This window comes from Lynx canadensis, chromosome B4 (genome assembly GCF_007474595.2).
Source record: "Lynx canadensis isolate LIC74 chromosome B4, mLynCan4.pri.v2, whole genome shotgun sequence".
Lineage (NCBI taxonomy): Eukaryota > Metazoa > Chordata > Mammalia > Carnivora > Felidae > Lynx > Lynx canadensis.
Genome location: NC_044309.1, coordinates 15,724,161 through 15,741,559, shown reverse-complemented (window position 1 = coordinate 15,741,559; position 17,399 = coordinate 15,724,161). Strand labels below are relative to the sequence as shown.

Genomic DNA, 17,399 nt, shown 5'->3' with positions numbered 1-17,399 from the left:
TTGTCTGGGTTGCAAATGATGGTGGAGGAGATTCTGAAGGCGTTATATTTTCACGCTTGACATTTCCTTTCTTTGGCATAGGAGACAATAACCAGGCCCAGCAGCTAGCGGTTCTCTGTGGCAGAGAGATCCCTGGACCCATCCGGTCCACTGGAGAGTACATGTTCATCCGGTTCACCTCTGACTTCAGTGTCACCAGACCGGGCTTCAATGCATCCTTTCATAAGGGTACTAAGTTCCATTATTTTTTATGTCACGTCATATCATCTCACCTCATCATCTCTCTCCCTCTCCCTCTGTCTCTGTCTCTCTTTCTCTGTCTCTGTCTCTGTCTCTCTCTCTCTCTCTCTCTCTAATATACTCTGCTTATTTTTCTATGCCAGGACAGAGATTGTAAGTGAGAGCACACGGGTCTCTGCCCAGCTTCTGGCTGGCTATCCTTATGCCAGGTACTGAGTCCTGGTCCAAAAAACTGTGTCCAGGATTGCACAGAAGGATTCGTTACCTTCAGGTCCCTGGGCATGGCATCTTCCCCCCAAAAGGAGGTGCATCCATGGTAGGCACAAAGGGTGACATCTTTAAAACCATTTTTCAGCCTATCTGAGGGCTTCAGCTAGAACAGAACTAGACAGCCCTTACCCACCACCCATCAAAGGAGCAATAAGCCAGAGTCGTCTTCAATCTAAGAAATACCGGAAGTAATATAGAAGGTGTCTTCAGAAATCTTTTGGTTTAAATCCCTTATCTGAGGGTTGGCAGGAAGACTATGTTTCTCTTAAAATATGAGTTGGATGAGTCAGAGAATGTGCACGGTATGTGGGAGGCGATCATGTGCAGTATGACCGAGACTTTCAAAACTTGATAAAATGGGAAGTCCAGTAATAAATCCAGTAAACTCAAACTGGGTTAAAATTAAAGAAGCAGTTCATGGAAAATGGAACATTGAAAGACTCTGATGTTTTTAACCAAAGAGGTGTAATTTTAAAGTCGACTCTCGATATAGACATTAAACATTTATCTAATATTTCCTGCACTATTATATATGTCTTTTATAGAGTAGGGAGCAATGGAAGATGAATTATCTTCTTCACACTCAAGGGAGGCAGGTCACATGGCTGCTTAAAAGAACGGGCTTTGAAATCAGACAGACCTGAGATAAATTTCCACCTGTGATTAAGTAGTTGTGTAATCTCGCTGCACTCCCTCCCTGAGCTGTTTAGTCCCTGACAACTGGCAAATTAATCCCTGCTCCCACCCTCCACTCTCTCCTTCTGCTCCCAGCCTCTCTCTCATGTACTTAGGTATGACAGATGTATGTGTACATGTATATATGTACATATGTGTACATGTGTGTGCGCACACCTACATCTTGGACAGCTGCGTATCTAGAAGTATTTCCGATTCAACACGTGGGACTCGAACTCTTGCTTCCCACCCTCTCCCACCCTCCAAACCTGCTCATTCCACACTCTTTCCAATCTTAATAGACGGAAAGGGCATCCTTCTAGTTGCATAAGCCAAAAATCTTGATGTCATTCTCGATCCTTCTCTTTCTCTCACACCCTACGTCCTAACCATCAACAAATCACTGTGATTCTAGTTTCCCAATATATCTAGACCCCAGCCACTGTACTGTCTTAGTCCAGGCTCTGTCATCGCTCCTTGGACCCAGGCAATCACCTCCGACCGGACACTCTGCTCAGCTTCTCTCTGCCCCCTCTTACAGTCTAGGTATTACAGACAGAGTGACGCTTTTAAAAATCTAAGTCACGTCATGCCACGCTGACGCTCCAAACCCCTCAATATCTTCCTCTGTTCCTCAGAGTAAGTCCTTTCACTTCCCCACCTGATCCAGCCCTGCTTCCTTTGGGATCTGTCCCCGTGTCTCATTCATTCTGACTTGCATGATGTACCACTGACACCTCCAGCCTTATACCAAGCGTTTCCTTAACCAGAATGTTCTTCTCTCGCAACGCCATCTGGCTTGATGCCTCGTTTCTCCGGGTCTCTCTTGAGGTGATTCTGTGACGACACGACCTTCTCTAACGTCCCCAGACAATGCTGTACCCTTCTCCCTCCCCCTCACCTTTCTTTGTAGAATTATCCCCGTCCACATATTATGTATGCATTTGTTGTATGGCTTACCCACCTATAAAGTAAGCTTCATAAAGTGAATCATTTGCCTCTATTACTTATTTCTAGATCCTGATCTTAGCAACAACCACAAAATGAGTACCCTGTCATGTGTGCTCAACAAATGCCTGCTGGCCTGATTGCTTCTTATACTTTGGTCCCAATTAGATTCAAACCACGTTTCTATTGCCTATGCTTTAAAAATCTTCAGGAAAAATAGGGCAACATAAAAATCTTATTGCAAATGTTACTTAAATAAAATACCTTTGTTTTCTTGGAAAGGTTGTGGTGGATATTTGCATGCAGACAGGGGGATCATCACATCACCTCAGTATCCAGAGACCTACGGTCCCAACCTCAACTGCTCGTGGCATGTCCTGGTTCAGAGTGGTCTGACCATTGCTGTCCATTTTGAACAGCCCTTCCAGATTCCAAATGGAGATTCTTCGTGCAGCCAGGGCGATTACTTGGCGGTGAGTCGTGCTTCTCACCTTTTCGCATTACTATCTTTGCAGACTTCTTGCAAAAAACAAATGAATCTTCTCTCCTGGAACATAAATTGATAGGACTTGTGTGCTTTCAGCTCTCTCTGGATGAAGGGATTTATGCAATTTTGTTTTGTGTTCCTAGCTAAAAAATGGACCTGATATCTATTCTCCACCCTTGGGAAGCCATGGAGGAAATGGTCGTTTTTGTGGCAGTCGCCCTTCATCCACTCTGTTCACCTCAGATAATCGAATGTTTGTTCAGTTTATTTCTGATGGCAGTAATGGAGGGCAAGGATTTAAAATCAAATATGAGGCAAAGAGTTTAGGTAAGCATTTTGACTGAGACTAAAGCCTGTATTTTTCCTGTGGTTTCTTGGTTTTCCTTGTTTAAATAAATTCAAGGAAAAAAATATGCAAGCCTTTCTTTTCTAAACTAGGATCAATAACTTAATGAGAATAGCCACCTACTCTACCTATTCTAAATACTACTTACTATATGTTTGATACATTCACTATCTCATCATGACTACTTTTTTAAGGAAGACATCATTCCCATTCTACAGATAAGTAAAATGAGGCTTAGATTTTTCTAAGCCTTCTTATCAAAAGAATGAGCAAAGTAAATTCTCCACGAGTATAAATTAAACTGATGTTAAGGATACTCTGAAATTCCTTAGTCCTTGCTATTATAAAATGTCTAATTATAAGTTACGTTCAGTTATAGAAACATTGTAAGAATGATGATTACATTGTTTTATGATAATTTGTATGCTTTCTTTTAAAATGAACATGTATTCCTGGGATTCTGTTATTACCCATTTAATTATACATTATGGCGGTGGACTTTAACTTAATTACCTTTACTTAATTACTCTTGATTATAATTATATTTAATTCTACTGTAATGACTTAGTTTTATGGCATTTATTTTTATATAATGTTTAATTGGGTAAATAAGTAAATAAGCATAGTTTCAAAAGAAAGAGTAATGTTAGTGGAGAGTAAATCTTTTGCTTCTCAAAACTGGATAATACAGATTTCAAAATTTAGTGATAATTCAGGTTCACTAAGGGTTTATTTGCCGGTGTTATGACTCTTTTATTCCTTTGTGGGCCCTCTTTCATCTAAGAATTGTATGGCCATGATCTTCCCCCCATCTTTCTGCCCTCAGTATTAGACTTGCAGTTCTTTTGATTTCAAAATCTATTGTCTATTGCTAGAGGAGTGGATAAAGAAGATGTGGGTTGTGTGTGTGTATGTACACACATATATATACACATATACACACACCTATATGTATACACACACACACACAATGAAGTATTATTCAGCCATGAAAACAGAGTGAAATCTTGCCATTTGTGACAATATGTATAAACCTAGAGATTATTATGCTAAGTGAAATAAGCCAGTCATAGAAAGACAAATGCCATTTGATTTCACTTATATGAGGAATCTAAAAAACAAGCAAACAAACAAAGAAACAGACTCTTAAATACAGAGAACAAAGTGGTGGTTGCCACAGGGGAGGGGGCAGGGGGATGGGTGAAATAGGTGACGGGGATTAAGAGACACAAACTTCCAGTTTCTGGGAAACACCCGGAAAGAGACACCCAAGGACCGAAGGAGGAATGGTGTGAGGTATAAAAGGAGGAGGAGAGCTCCGTGTCCAAGCAGCTGGGGGACGGAAATGTAGAGAGATGTGGTCAACCAGGTTAATGCTGTGGATATAAAACAAAGATCAAAAAGATCCTTGGGTACACAACGGTGAGGCAACAAGGGGCACCAAGGGGGAAGGAGGAAAGAGGGCAGTGAGGTCAGAGAAAGTGACTTTAAGTGACCTGAGCCCACGGTGAGTGGAAAGAAGAAAGGAACAAGGAGAGAGGGGTGCGGGAGGAGAGAAGGAGAGAGAGAGAGTGTGAGCACAGGGTAAGGGGAAGGCTTCCACATAGCATGATCCCTGGGGCCACAGTGGAGTGCGAGACTGACCCCGAGCTATAGGAAGACAGTGTGCAGAGAAAGATAAAGAAGGCAGCGATGCAGATGAATTCATTTAGGATGGTAAAAAACTGAAGGCGTTCCCATCTGATTTCTCCCATTGCACTCTAACGGAGAACACGAGTTGGCATGCTGAGGCTGAAGAAAGAGGGGAGAATACGGGTTTAGGGCATAGAGTCAAGTCTCACATGGTTTTTATATCTCTGTGAGACAGCAGGGTTGCTTGGCCATGTCGAGCGTGGAGAGCACACATTTGTTGGCATTGATTTCCACAAACGGTTTGAGTTGCATACAGTCATGAAATTGGTTTCTTTTTTTTTGCAAGGTGAGTCTAAGGGAGGGGCCAAGGGCAAGGGTATTGAAGGCAGTCAGAGGAATCTGCCATTTAGGGTTTCAGAGACTAAACACATTCTAGGGAATGGCAAAATTCAGGATAGGACCGTAAGTGACTGAATGGGAGCAGAAATAAATAAATACCGATAGCGTTTAGCAGATCAGGGATCTGAGGCTAACTTAGTAGGCTCATTTCATTGGCATTGTAAGTACCCAATTCACTCTGGCCTGGATTGTTTGCTGAGATTACCCAAAAATGCTTATTGATAAAAGGAAAGTATTTTTACATAATACCGGGGTTTTTTAGAAAAGAAGTGTTAAAAACTCATTTATCTTCTTACAGAAAGTGGCTAACAGATTCTCTCATGCCACTCGTCCCTTGCTTTTCAAATGCATCTAAATCCTGCAGAAATATAATGAGCGAATGCCCACAGAGCTGTGCAATATTATATATATATAATCTGCTTAGTCTTTTAAACGTGGAGGTCACAGCTCTTCTTCTTTCTATTCAACTGCACGGTCAGTGGGAAGTCCTAAGTGCTAGTGCGTTCACGTGCTTATCTAAGTGGTGAATGTGTTTTAGTGCTTCGACGATGTTCTACTGCATGTTCTATGCACCATCATCATTTTATTGGCCTTAAGGAAGGGAGAAATTCTTGGGGCTCCTGGGTGGCTCAGTTGGTTAAGCGTCCGACTTCAGCTAAGGTCATGACCTCACGGTTCTTGAGTTCGAGCCCCGCATCGGGCTCTGTGCTGACAGCTCGGAGCCTGGAGCCGGCTTCGGATTCTGTGTCTCGTCTCCTTCTCTCTCTGCCCCTCCGCTGCTCCCACTCTATCTCTCTCTGTCTCTCAAAAATAAACATTAAAAAAAAAAATTTTTAAAAAAGGAAGAGAGAAATTCTCTGCAAGAATTCACGGTTGAGCAAATTAAAAAGTGACACACTGGGTAGCTCCCTCAATAGCAAATTCGGAGTCTATTTGCTTTAAAAAGGAAATGAGGATAATTCTTGAGGAAGGGACGTTGAGATTGGAAATACAGATAAAGAGACTTTATTTTTGTTTGTTTGTGTTTTTGTTTGTTTTTTAATTGATTTTGAGAGAGCAAGAGAGAGCAAGGAAGGGGCACAGAGAGAGGGAGAGAGAGAATCCCAAGCAGGCTCCGTGCTGTCAGCGCAGAGCCCGATGCGGGACTCCATCTTACGCACTGTGGGATCGTGACCTGAGCCAAAGTCAAGAGTCAGACACTTTGCCAAGTGAATCACCCAGGCACCCCAAAGAGACTTTTAAGAATGATAGTGGCAAGTCTAGAGGTTATGCTGTGTTCAGCACAGGTTGTAGCTACCATCTGCTCCATGCAACGTTCTTCTGTTACCATTGACTGCATTTCCTATGCTGTACCTTTTATCCCCATGACTTACTCATGCCATAACTGGAAGTCAGTACCTCCCACTCCCCTCCATCCATTTTGCCCATCCTCCCACTCCCTCCCCTTCGGCAACCCCTGGTTTGTTCTGTGTTCATGGGTCTGTTTCTGCTTTTGGTTTATTTGTTTGTGTCTTTTAGATTCCACATACAAATGAAATCATGTAGACTTGTCAGATCACTGCCATACACCTGAAACTAATGTGACAGTGAGTGTCCACTATACTTCAATTAAAAAAAAAAAGACACAAGACAGTGCAAAAAGAGAAAAACAAAAGAAGAAGAAGCTAGTGGCATTGCATCCTCTTTCTCCAGACTGTAGGTTGATTTCATTGTGTTTCTCAACAGCCTGTGGGGGCAATATCTACATCCACGATGCGGATTCTGCTGGATATGTGACCTCCCCCAACCACCCTGACAATTACCCCCAGCACGCTGATTGCACGTGGCTCATAGCGGCTCCCCCTGGAAAGCTCATAAGGCTGCAGTTTGAAGATCAATTCCATATTGAAGAAACACCCAGGTATGTCAAGTCAACTCCATTTCATTTTTCTCCTACTCAGAGTTAGTTTTCTTCAGCCGTCGTGTTCGAGAATAATTTCTCTTCTTTTCTCGGCGTAGAACATCTAGGGATGGAAAAGGGACATGCATTACACCTCGAGCCTGAAAACATTGCCCGCCAGCCACTCTGTCATTAGCTGAGTGGATTGTGTACACAGATATTGTTCCTCCTGACACCATGCACATCCTCCAGGAGACACTGACGATGGCTGTTTGAGATTGATGTTATCCATTCTTCCTCCCACAGGAAAAATATAGTGTCTCTGGTAGATGAATATTTATTTTCCCAGCCTCATACTCAATGTCATAAATAATAAAATGCCTGTTCAACAAATGGACATTTGTGTTATGTGACACTAGAGGTCACCAGTGTCGGAAAAAGGACTAACGCAAGGACAATCCAATTTCCCAGTCTTTCTTTAATGAGAATGCTTACGGGATTACAAACTGGGGAGTAAGTCTTACTGTGTTGAACACAAAGAGAATAACTATCCTGGCTGACAAAACCTGAATTTTTCTGTTCATGTAACAAACGTGTATATACATTTGCAAGAATATATGTATGAAAGAAAACTTAGGTATGAGAGCTTTTGCTTACCATTTATGGGCACCTGACACAATGCCACTGTCCTAGTCAGTGAGCATTAATTGGCTGACTTTCTTAAGAAATATTGGGTAAATACTCACTGTTATGGACACGGAAGATTCCGGCTATGACTCTCCATTAACCCCGGGTGGCAGGGCTGTCAAGAGAGAGAGAGTTCTTCCTTGTCATGTGACATGTGTCTCATCATCATGTGAAACAAAGTACTGGTTTTTTTTGAAATTCCTGGGGGTTAATTTGAGAATGACTTTTATATTTGTAAAACAAGCACAGAATATGGAGGAAGATAAGAAAATATTCTTTGGTGTCGTACATGTAAAACCCATCTTTTTGAGCTACTAACAAAAGAATGTATTACGATTAGAAAAATAGTGTGCAGTATTCTGAAGTGACATATGATTTAAAATAACTGTCATCGTGTCTTCTGCTGCAGAAATGATGATTTAATAATGCTCTTGGAGAAAGTTGGTGAAGTCTTTATTTTTTAAATATGTCAAAGCTATTGACTTTACATATTAAATGGAGTTTTCTTTCCACCGTAGCTGCACATCCAATTACCTTGAGTTGCGTGATGGGGCTGACTCAAATGCACGGGTACTTTCCAAGGTTTGCGGAACATCTTTGCCCAACAGCCAGTTGTCCTCAGGAGAGGTGATGTATTTGAGATTCCGATCTGACAACAGCCCCACACATGTGGGGTTCAAGATCAAGTATGCTATAGGTAAAAACATTTTTTATACATGGTAAGAAAGTTATGACAGACTAATTATAATAAAATATTAAAAACTCATTAAAAATTAGGGGCACCTGGGTGGCTTAGTCAGTTAAGCATCTGACTTCAGCTCAGGTCATGATCTCACGGTTTGTAAATTCAAGCCCCGCATCAGGCTCTGTGCTGACAGCTCAGAGCCTGGAGCCTGCTTTGGATTCTGTGTCTCCCTCTCTCTCTGCTACCCATCCCACCCCCCACGCTCTCTCTCTCTCTCTCTCTCTCTCTCTCTCTCTCTCAAAAATAAACATTAAAAAAATTAAAAAGAAATAAAAACTCATTAAAAATTTAAAAAATTTAGAGATTTTGTATTTGCCTAATTTTAATAGAAATAAGTAAGAAATATAAATGTTTGAAACCACAAAGTCATTTATCAGTTTAAAATTTTACCTTGCTTTCCATTTTAAGACACTGTTTTTAGTAGACTTGAATATTTTGTATTTTTTCCTAACTTGTTTGTGAAAGCATATTCAGTTAAATCAAATTTTTGCTTTTTTTCCTTTTGTCATGACATCTCTATCGTATTACTTTAACTAGTAGAACACTTTACTATTCATATATATTCAAATAACTATATTTAGAACAGTAACTTTGAAGTCATCACTAATGGAAAATGTTTTCCCCCTAAGTCTCTAGTGCCAAATCAGTCACTAAACAAAAACAAATATGTCTCCTCAGTGTTTTGATTTCCTTACTTAAAAAATGAGCAATACACATGCTTACTGAAGATGTAATGTAATAGGGTCGCAATTACATAGAATTTAGTACCTGGTGGGTCTGAACACTAACCAAACATATTTAATAGAGTCAAAAGTTGGAAAGCCTTATTGTAAGCCTTATTGAACCTACACCATAGGTCGTTTTATAGCCTGAGGCAAATTGTGTATAATTCGATGTAACTGTCACATCCAGCTGATAAGAAAGAATTGAGTAGGAATTTTCCAGGCCCTGAGATACCAGTTACTCCAGTGAAACACTTACTTGATAATTAAAGGGTAGGCATCACTAATCAATCACAGCACCCCTTCTAGTGGAGCATGCACTCAGTTTTCAGAATCACAGACACAGAGTCGTAGGCAGGCCCTATCAATCCATCAGTGGGTCCTTGAAATGAAACTTTCTTGCAGCTAATAGCTCTTACATCGTGTCCCATGAGGATTAATGAGATGTTACAGAATATGCCATTCACTTTTCCATTTCTCATTATTTGACTGGACCTGTGGTATCATTTATTTTTACATCAATAATAGATTTCAAATCATAAGGGAAACACTAACTTAAACATTTTCAGAATTTTTAAAGCATTAACTTATATTCAATTGGCATCTGAAAGTTTATAAATGCACTGGTTAAATTAAAAACAACAACAACAACAACAACAACAACAACAACGCTGTAACAGAATATTGTTCTTTTTTTGCAGCCCCGTGTGGGGGAAGAGTGACAGGGCAAAGTGGTGTCATCGAAAGCAGCGGATATCCAACACTGCCGTATAGAGACAATTTGTTGTGTGAGTGGCATCTGGAGGGTCCCTCGGGACACTACCTCACCATCCATTTTGAAGACTTTAACCTTCAGAATTCCTCTGGCTGTGAGGAAGACTTTGTGGAGATCTGGGAAAACCATACCTCTGGTCAGTGAAATACGTCTGCTGTCTTTTGGGGGTGTTTATTTTCACAGGTACTCATTCAACCTCTGAAGTTGCCTCAAGAAAGGCCAAACTACATCTATTCTTTGCATAGAAGGGCAGTCAGCTCGGACCTCTGCCAACTTTTCCCTCCCTGGGTTCCCCCTCATAAACAGTGGGTGTCCGGAGCCCCAGGTGTCCTTATATAGCTTATCTTTATAGGTCACGTTGAGAGAACACTGTATTGTGAAGACATCCTCTTTCTGTTGTCACTTTCCAGGGCCATATGCAGTTATTTGAGGGGCATCCTCTTGGGTAAGGAGAGGAGAGGGTGTGTATCCTAGAAATCACGTGAGTTGGACAGTTGTCACTCTGTTGACTGGAACCATCTCCTTAACCAAATGAGCTCCCTCGTTGCGCTGAGACCTCCTTGCCCTAACTGGTTGCAGTTTTGTTACACGTCTCCACATACTTGAATATGTTTGTTTTATTTCTGTTTGTCCTCCTCTCAACAGAGGTCACCATTTCTTCGTGGGCAGAGCCTTGTCTTTTATCATTTTGTTTGTACTTGTAGAACACCTCAAGTAGAGGTTAAATGAAATCAATCACCTGAATGTGTATATACTTAATTATTTGACTCTCACAGGAAATTTATTGGGCAGATACTGTGGAAACACCATTCCCGACAGCATAGACACTTCTAGCAATATCGCTTTGGTCAGGTTTGTCACAGATGGCTCTCTGACTGCTTCAGGATTTAGACTACGGTTTGAATCTAGCATGGAAGGTAAGTTCACTGATTTGTTAAGTATAGTAGATAATATAATAATATTAGTAATACTATATACACACACACACACACACACACACACACACACACACATATACTCATCCTAAGAAAGCCAGTCCATTAGCCCCACAGTTGTCAGAATTGGCCTTTCTGAAATACTTTGGTAAAACACAGATTTTATCTGAAAAAAACTGGATAATTACAAAAGTCTTCTGAATCTTCTGACTCTTGAGATTACTACAGCCATTGGTCTCTCATGCTTCTTGGGCCATGATGATAGAATACTACCAGTGAACTGTCATCCATGGAAACATGAATTAAATGTTAAATATTAGAGATAGGAAGTGAATACCAACGTTCTCTGTTAAGTCATCACATACACATAGTGAAAAATAAAAGCCGTAATTTTAGTATCCCGTGGAATACTAAAGAAAATATTTTAGACCCTGTGGAAGGGGTCATTTTGATCGGATTAGAAGATGATTTCTTGGGTTTCTTCCCCTTCAGAGTGTGGTGGAGACCTACAGGGCCCTACCGGAACATTCACTTCTCCCAACTTCCCGAACCCAAATCCTCACGGCCGGCTCTGTGAGTGGAGGATCACAGTGCAGGAAGGAAGGCGGGTCACCCTGACGTTTAACAACCTGAGGCTGGAAGTTCATCCATCCTGCAACAGTGAGCATGTGACAGTGAGTGTCTCCTTGCAGTCAGGGATATCACATTCCATCGTTGAAGGAGCTTAATGGCCTATCAATCGTAGTCAGAAAAGTAGGTCGGGAATATTCCCATCTGTGCAACTGTACCTCAGACACATTCTCAGTATTTTAGACAGAACAAAAATGCAGTAAACTGCCATGATATTTGTAAGACCTGTTTTAGGAGGCTCTTTGTTGTCACAAAATACATCAGGGTCATAGGCAGGATAAATTTTAAGAGCAAATGATCATTACACATGGCAAAACGGGTAAATGGAGAAAAGCTGAGCCTGTGGGTAGCACATAGCTGACTGGGACCAGAGTCACAGAACGGGCCACCGCCAAAAGTTCTGAGTGATTGAGCGGTCCTGCAAGGTTACTGTTTTCTGCCTGAGGTACTGAGTGACTCCTTTGGAAGACCACGGCTGCCTGCCAAGGTCAGTGCTGCCAAGGTCAAATGCTTGGGGATATGCTGTCAGCATTCTTAGCTTCCCTTAGCAAAGGAAAACAAAGGAGACCCATGAGTGGGAATGAAGGTTGTTAAATGACAGATACGCATATAAACATATACACACATACAGGATTAATTATACATTAATATTAATATATTTCCCCACCCAACTCGACCTTTCCTCAGTCCTTGTTATCTCAGCAAATAACAGTTTCAAACTTGGGGATGCTCAGGTCAAAAACATTGATGTCTGTTTTGGAGAACTTTCTCTCACACCTTGTATTACATGCGTAATCAACCCCACTGCCTGTGTCTTTAAGGAGATCCAGAATCTAACTCCTTCTCACCATATCCCCTACTACTGCCATCACGGCTCACTTAGATGTAATTTAATAACTTCCGGCCTGTCTCCCTAGTCCCGCCCTCGTCTCCCTGCACTTTCAGCACAGCAGCTGGTGGGACAGGTTTAAAGGTAAAGCACATCATGCCGCTCTCCTTGAAAATCCTCTACTGGCCTCTCCTCTCACCAGAGGAGGATCCCAGATCGTTACACTGGCCCAGCTGGCCCTATAGAATCTGCATCTCCTCTCAAACTCCCGTCCTGCTCACTAGGATCCAGTCCCACTGGCTTCCTTTTGGGTGCTAGAATGTTCCACAACCCACTGCACCTGTGCTACGGCCTCTGGCCTGCATCTCCCCGACGGCTGTCTGTTCACTGTCTCTCTTCTTCGCTGCTCTTCAAACGACCTGCTCCCTGCGGCCCTACATTAAATCGATTCCACCCTGGCCCATCCTGCTCCCTGCATTTTTGCCTTCACAGCACTTCACACCGACTGACATTCCCCACACATGTATTTGTTTGTCTGTTTATTGTCTGCTCTCCCCGCCAGAATGTAAGCTCCATCAGGATGTGCCCTGTGTTTCATTCCCATGGAGTCCCCAGTGCCTGGCACAGAATAGAAACAGTAACTATTGAATGAATGAATAGTAGAAGCACTATCATTGTCCCCCCCCCCTTTTTTTTAAGTTTAGTTATTTATTTTGAGAGAGACAGAAGAGAGAGCACAAGATGGGGAGGGGTGGAGAGAGCAAGGAACAGAGGATCCAAAGCAGGCTCTGTGCTGACAGCAGAGAGCCCGATGCAGGGCTGGAACCCATGAACCGTGAGATCATTACCTGAGCCAAAGTCAGATGCTTAACTGACTGAGTCACCCAGGCACCCCTATCATTGTCCTTTTTTAAAGACAAGTCACTTTTGTTTTCAATTTAGTTGTCTCCTGTTGGGTAGTAGATTCAGAAATACAAAGCATCTTTGTACGTTACTATAATACTTTGTATTGCCCTAAAATGATCATATTCAAGCTTCAAATTTTGCTTCCAGGTTCTAACACCTGGAGGATTTTTTTTTTTATAGTTTAGCTATAATCCTTTATTTATTTTTTTTAAATGTATGAAATTTATTGTCAAATTGGTTTCCATACAACACCCAGTGCTCATCCCAACAGGTGCCTTCCTCAATACCCATCACTCACGCTCCCCTCCCTCCCACCCCCCATCAGACCTCAGTTTGTTCTCAGTTTTTAAGAGTCTTTTATGCTTTGGCTCTCTCCCACTCTAACCTCTTTTTTTTTTTTTCCTTTCCTCCCCCATGGGTTTCTGTTAAGTTTCTCAGGATCCACTTAAGAGTGAAACCATATGGTATCTGTCTTTCTCTGTATGGCTTATTTCACTTAGCTAACACTCTCCAGTTCCATCCACGTTGCTACAAAGGGCCATATTTTGTTCTTTCTCATTGCCACGTAGTACTCCATTGTGTATATAAACCACAATTTCTTTATCCATTCATCAGTTGATGGACATTTAGGCTCTTTCCATAATTCGGCTATTGTTGAGAGTGCTGCTATAAACATTGGGGTACAAGTGCCCCTATGCATCAGTACTCCTGTATCCCTTCTAACACCTGAAGGATTGAAATGATCTGTTTTATCAGATATTAAAAATTATGGGGCCCCAGGTGTTTTCTTCTATCTGAAAGCCAGGGAATTTTGGACTAAGCTTGCTTATTTTATTTTTTTAATGTTTTTTTAAATTTTAGTTTTGAGGGAGAGACACAGAAAGAGAGAGAGTGAGAGAGTGGGAGGAGGGGCAGAGAGAAAGGGAGACACAGAATCCAAAGCAGGCTCCAGATTCTGAGCTGTCAGCACAGAACCCGATGCAGGGCTCAACCTCGTGAACCATGAGATCATGACCTGAGCTGAATTGGATGCTTAACCGACTGAGCCACCCAGGTGCCTGTAAGCTTGCTTATTTTAAAGGAACATTTGCTCCCTATTAACAACTGAACATATAGAGGCAAGGTTGAAGTAGAAAAAAAAAAATTAACCACTCCCAGTATATCATATTTTGATGTATTTTCTTGTCAATGAATATATCATGTAGTTGTAATAATGTGGCATAATTCATTTGCATGCTAATTTTCATTTATTTTTCTGATTATAAATATAATGGATGCCTATTGAACAAAATTTGGAGAGTTCAGAAAATAAAAAATATTAAAAATACTTGAATTTCAACCAATTAGCAACCAATCCATTGCTCAAATTTTGATGTACACAACAGCTTATTTCCCTTTGAAATTGTTTCCATAGTTGAAATATTGAATATAATGGTTATTAGGATGCTTACCAGCAGAATCTTCACATGCTGTGCAGGAAAGATAATATGAAGTCATAGTTTCAGAACTTGAATAAGAAAATAAAATTTGCAGCAACAACCACAAATTCTGAATCACATCTTACATGTCATTTTCCCATCTCTGAATCATATATGCCAAAGGTGTCTACTTCCAACTCTTTTAGTTTTTTCTTGGGTGCATATGTCATTATTTCAAAATAATATTCCTATTCTGCTCCTTGTTTGCTTTTCAGTCTGAGACATTATCTATCCACATGCAACTCTGGAAGATGAGGGTTGAGCTCTCTTCACAATCCAACCCCCTTAGCCCAAATGCTCACAGGGCTACGCACAATTCATAGCCTCTGCCAACTTGCTCCCAAAATACATATGTCACAGATTTTGCTTAAATTTCTCTTCAGTGTTTACAAGATTATGATTATATAGATGCCATTCCCAACCCAACTAAGTAATATACTATGGTAGCATTTTCTTGGTTTTTTCTGAGTAATAACAATAATTGTGTCCTTTCTAACATTTAGTGTTGATGCACATATCACTGATTCTCCCACACGCTCTCGCTCCTGGTGTACGTCCCCACCTTGTATAGTAAAGCACACCCACCAGTTCATTCGTTTTCCTTAGCAAAATCCTTTCTCCATGGATATTCTCCGTGATGGAACCTTTCTCCATCAGCTACATGCCTGATGCCAGCTGTCAAACCAGACATGCCCTTCACCAGCAACTTTGCAAGCCCCTTCATTCCTCTCCTGGGCTGGCCCTAGACTCCATGATTTGTGCATTTCCCTGTCTTGGCTCATTTCCTAATTTGGTGAGGCATATGTTCTTATATTTCCATAAGGACATAGGCATGGATGTTAAGCTTTTTGAGAAGGGGTGTACCTGGAATTATCCTTATTTTACCATTGATCTTTGAATATACTCTCTCCATTAAAATACCATACGTATTTGATACATTCACCTATGGATATAAACATGTAAATCATAATTTTAAAGTTTTATGTTGCTTCCTTTTGGAAGGGTCCATTTCTTTCAAGTTCCTGTTTCCTATTTATGTATATTGACTGGTCTCTGCCTTTTACATTAGATGTTTCCTTAAATGTGTGGTGGTGCTTGGTTGCTTATTGATATTCAAGAATGAAGTACTAAAATGCTGCTTGGAATCTCTGTGTGCATGGGATTGTCAATTTATGGTCCTCATTGGGTAGGGAGGGGAGGGACTTGACCAATCAATGAGGGGAAACTACAAATGTCCTGTCTACAGGTCTTTTTTTTTCCTGGGGAGGTTAAAACTCCAACAATAACTCTCAGAATTAATTTCTTTTATGAATCTTTAATATCATGTCCCCATTATTTTTCTTCAAAATCTATTTCTATAGGTTCACTGTATGTTTTGTTTCCTCTTCACTCTGCTGTAAATAAGGGGATGTGGCTTGCCCTTTGCCCGTACCTTATTTACTTTGAGAACTTCTCGAAAAAGGTGGGGGTGAAGCGAGAAGAAAAGAAAGAAGGAGAAAGAGAAAGAGAGAGATGGAGAAAGAAAGAGACAGGAAGAGAGAGAAATAAAGAAGAAATGCACTACAATGAGATATGTGCCTGATTTTATTCCTGCTTATAGCAAATGTTAGAGCTTGTCCTGAATCTCAAATGCCTACTTCCTGCCCCATTGTTTTCTGGGAGTTGCAGTTTCTGCGTACATATGTGAGTGGAGGAGGAAAGTGGAAACAGCACTTTGGTGGCCTTTAAAAGCAGGAGCTCATGTTATAAATGGATGCCTGAACATTATCAGTCATTGTGATTCTAAGCTCAGGCAGACATTGGCGCAAGGATAACCGCCACTGGTCGTGGTTTCCAACGTGTTCCATTAGTCTGTAGTTGCTGATAATCTGATTCTGGCAAAATGTTGCCCATTCCTGTTTTCAGTATTACTGAAATTTTGTCATCTTCTGTTGCCTTCTACATGACTTCATGGTTTGCAATCAGAGGGACGATTTCAATCCAGTTTCATGATCACTAGTTGTTTGAACTTCGGCAAATTGCATAACCCTTTCTGAATTCTACTATCTTAATCTGGAAAATAGGGATGATATTTTATGTCTGAGAGGGCATTGTGCTAATTGGATCAAGTAATACAAGTAGGCTATTAGCAGAGCCTGGTGCTCAGTTAGCAATAGGAAATGCTGTGTCTGGTCCTTTGAGTCAGAAGACACTTTAAACCAGAAGCCCACAGAGCTCAATTTCATAATCAATGATAGTAAATAAAAAAGCTCACACCGTCTGTTATGGAGTGTATCCTCCTCCTTCGTTTCTGTCAGTGCCATCCTCTGAATCATTATTCTTAATTGTGAACGATTCAAATCCTTGTTAAAAACAGGAATATCAACTACTCAATTAGTCAATTATTGCTTAGTTACTTCTGGATCTTTCCTGAACCGTGAAAACCAGGCAGGCTAAAACTCCCTTGGTCTTGCACAGAAATGGAATAATACTTCCCAGTTATTATAAGTATGTGCATAACTAGAATTATTGTTTAATATTTTGGAGTCAGCACTACTTGAAACCATTTTTTAAAATTCAAATTAATAAGAAAAGTGAAGCTTTGGATCCATAAGTACTTAGGAAAGAACTATTATATTGATTTTTTAAAGTTACTTTTCAAGGCATTTTAAAATATTTGAGTTATTATAGGCTTCAAATCATCAGAGACTAACATTTAAGCCTTCACTCCAAATACGAAAGGTCCTGATACATTGTTAAGAAAAATGGTCCATCAGTGAACTCTGTGAACTAAGATGTAAGAGCGTTGGCCTGTCTAATTTACATTTAGAGCTTGG

General features: G+C 40.8%; 1 protein-coding gene across 1 annotated transcript in view; it reads left to right on the top strand.

The window, feature by feature from the left end:
* Positions 1-17,399, top strand: part of CUBN (cubilin) — a 277,621-nt gene that overhangs the window by 184,083 nt on the left and 76,139 nt on the right. The window contains exons 41-48 of the mRNA XM_030320462.1: positions 82-228; positions 2,416-2,606; positions 2,764-2,947; positions 6,723-6,897; positions 8,082-8,260; positions 9,732-9,941; positions 10,582-10,722; positions 11,233-11,414. Coding sequence (XP_030176322.1) covers positions 82-228; positions 2,416-2,606; positions 2,764-2,947; positions 6,723-6,897; positions 8,082-8,260; positions 9,732-9,941; positions 10,582-10,722; positions 11,233-11,414 — 1,409 coding nt within the window. The remainder of the gene's footprint in view (positions 1-81; positions 229-2,415; positions 2,607-2,763; positions 2,948-6,722; positions 6,898-8,081; positions 8,261-9,731; positions 9,942-10,581; positions 10,723-11,232; positions 11,415-17,399) is intronic.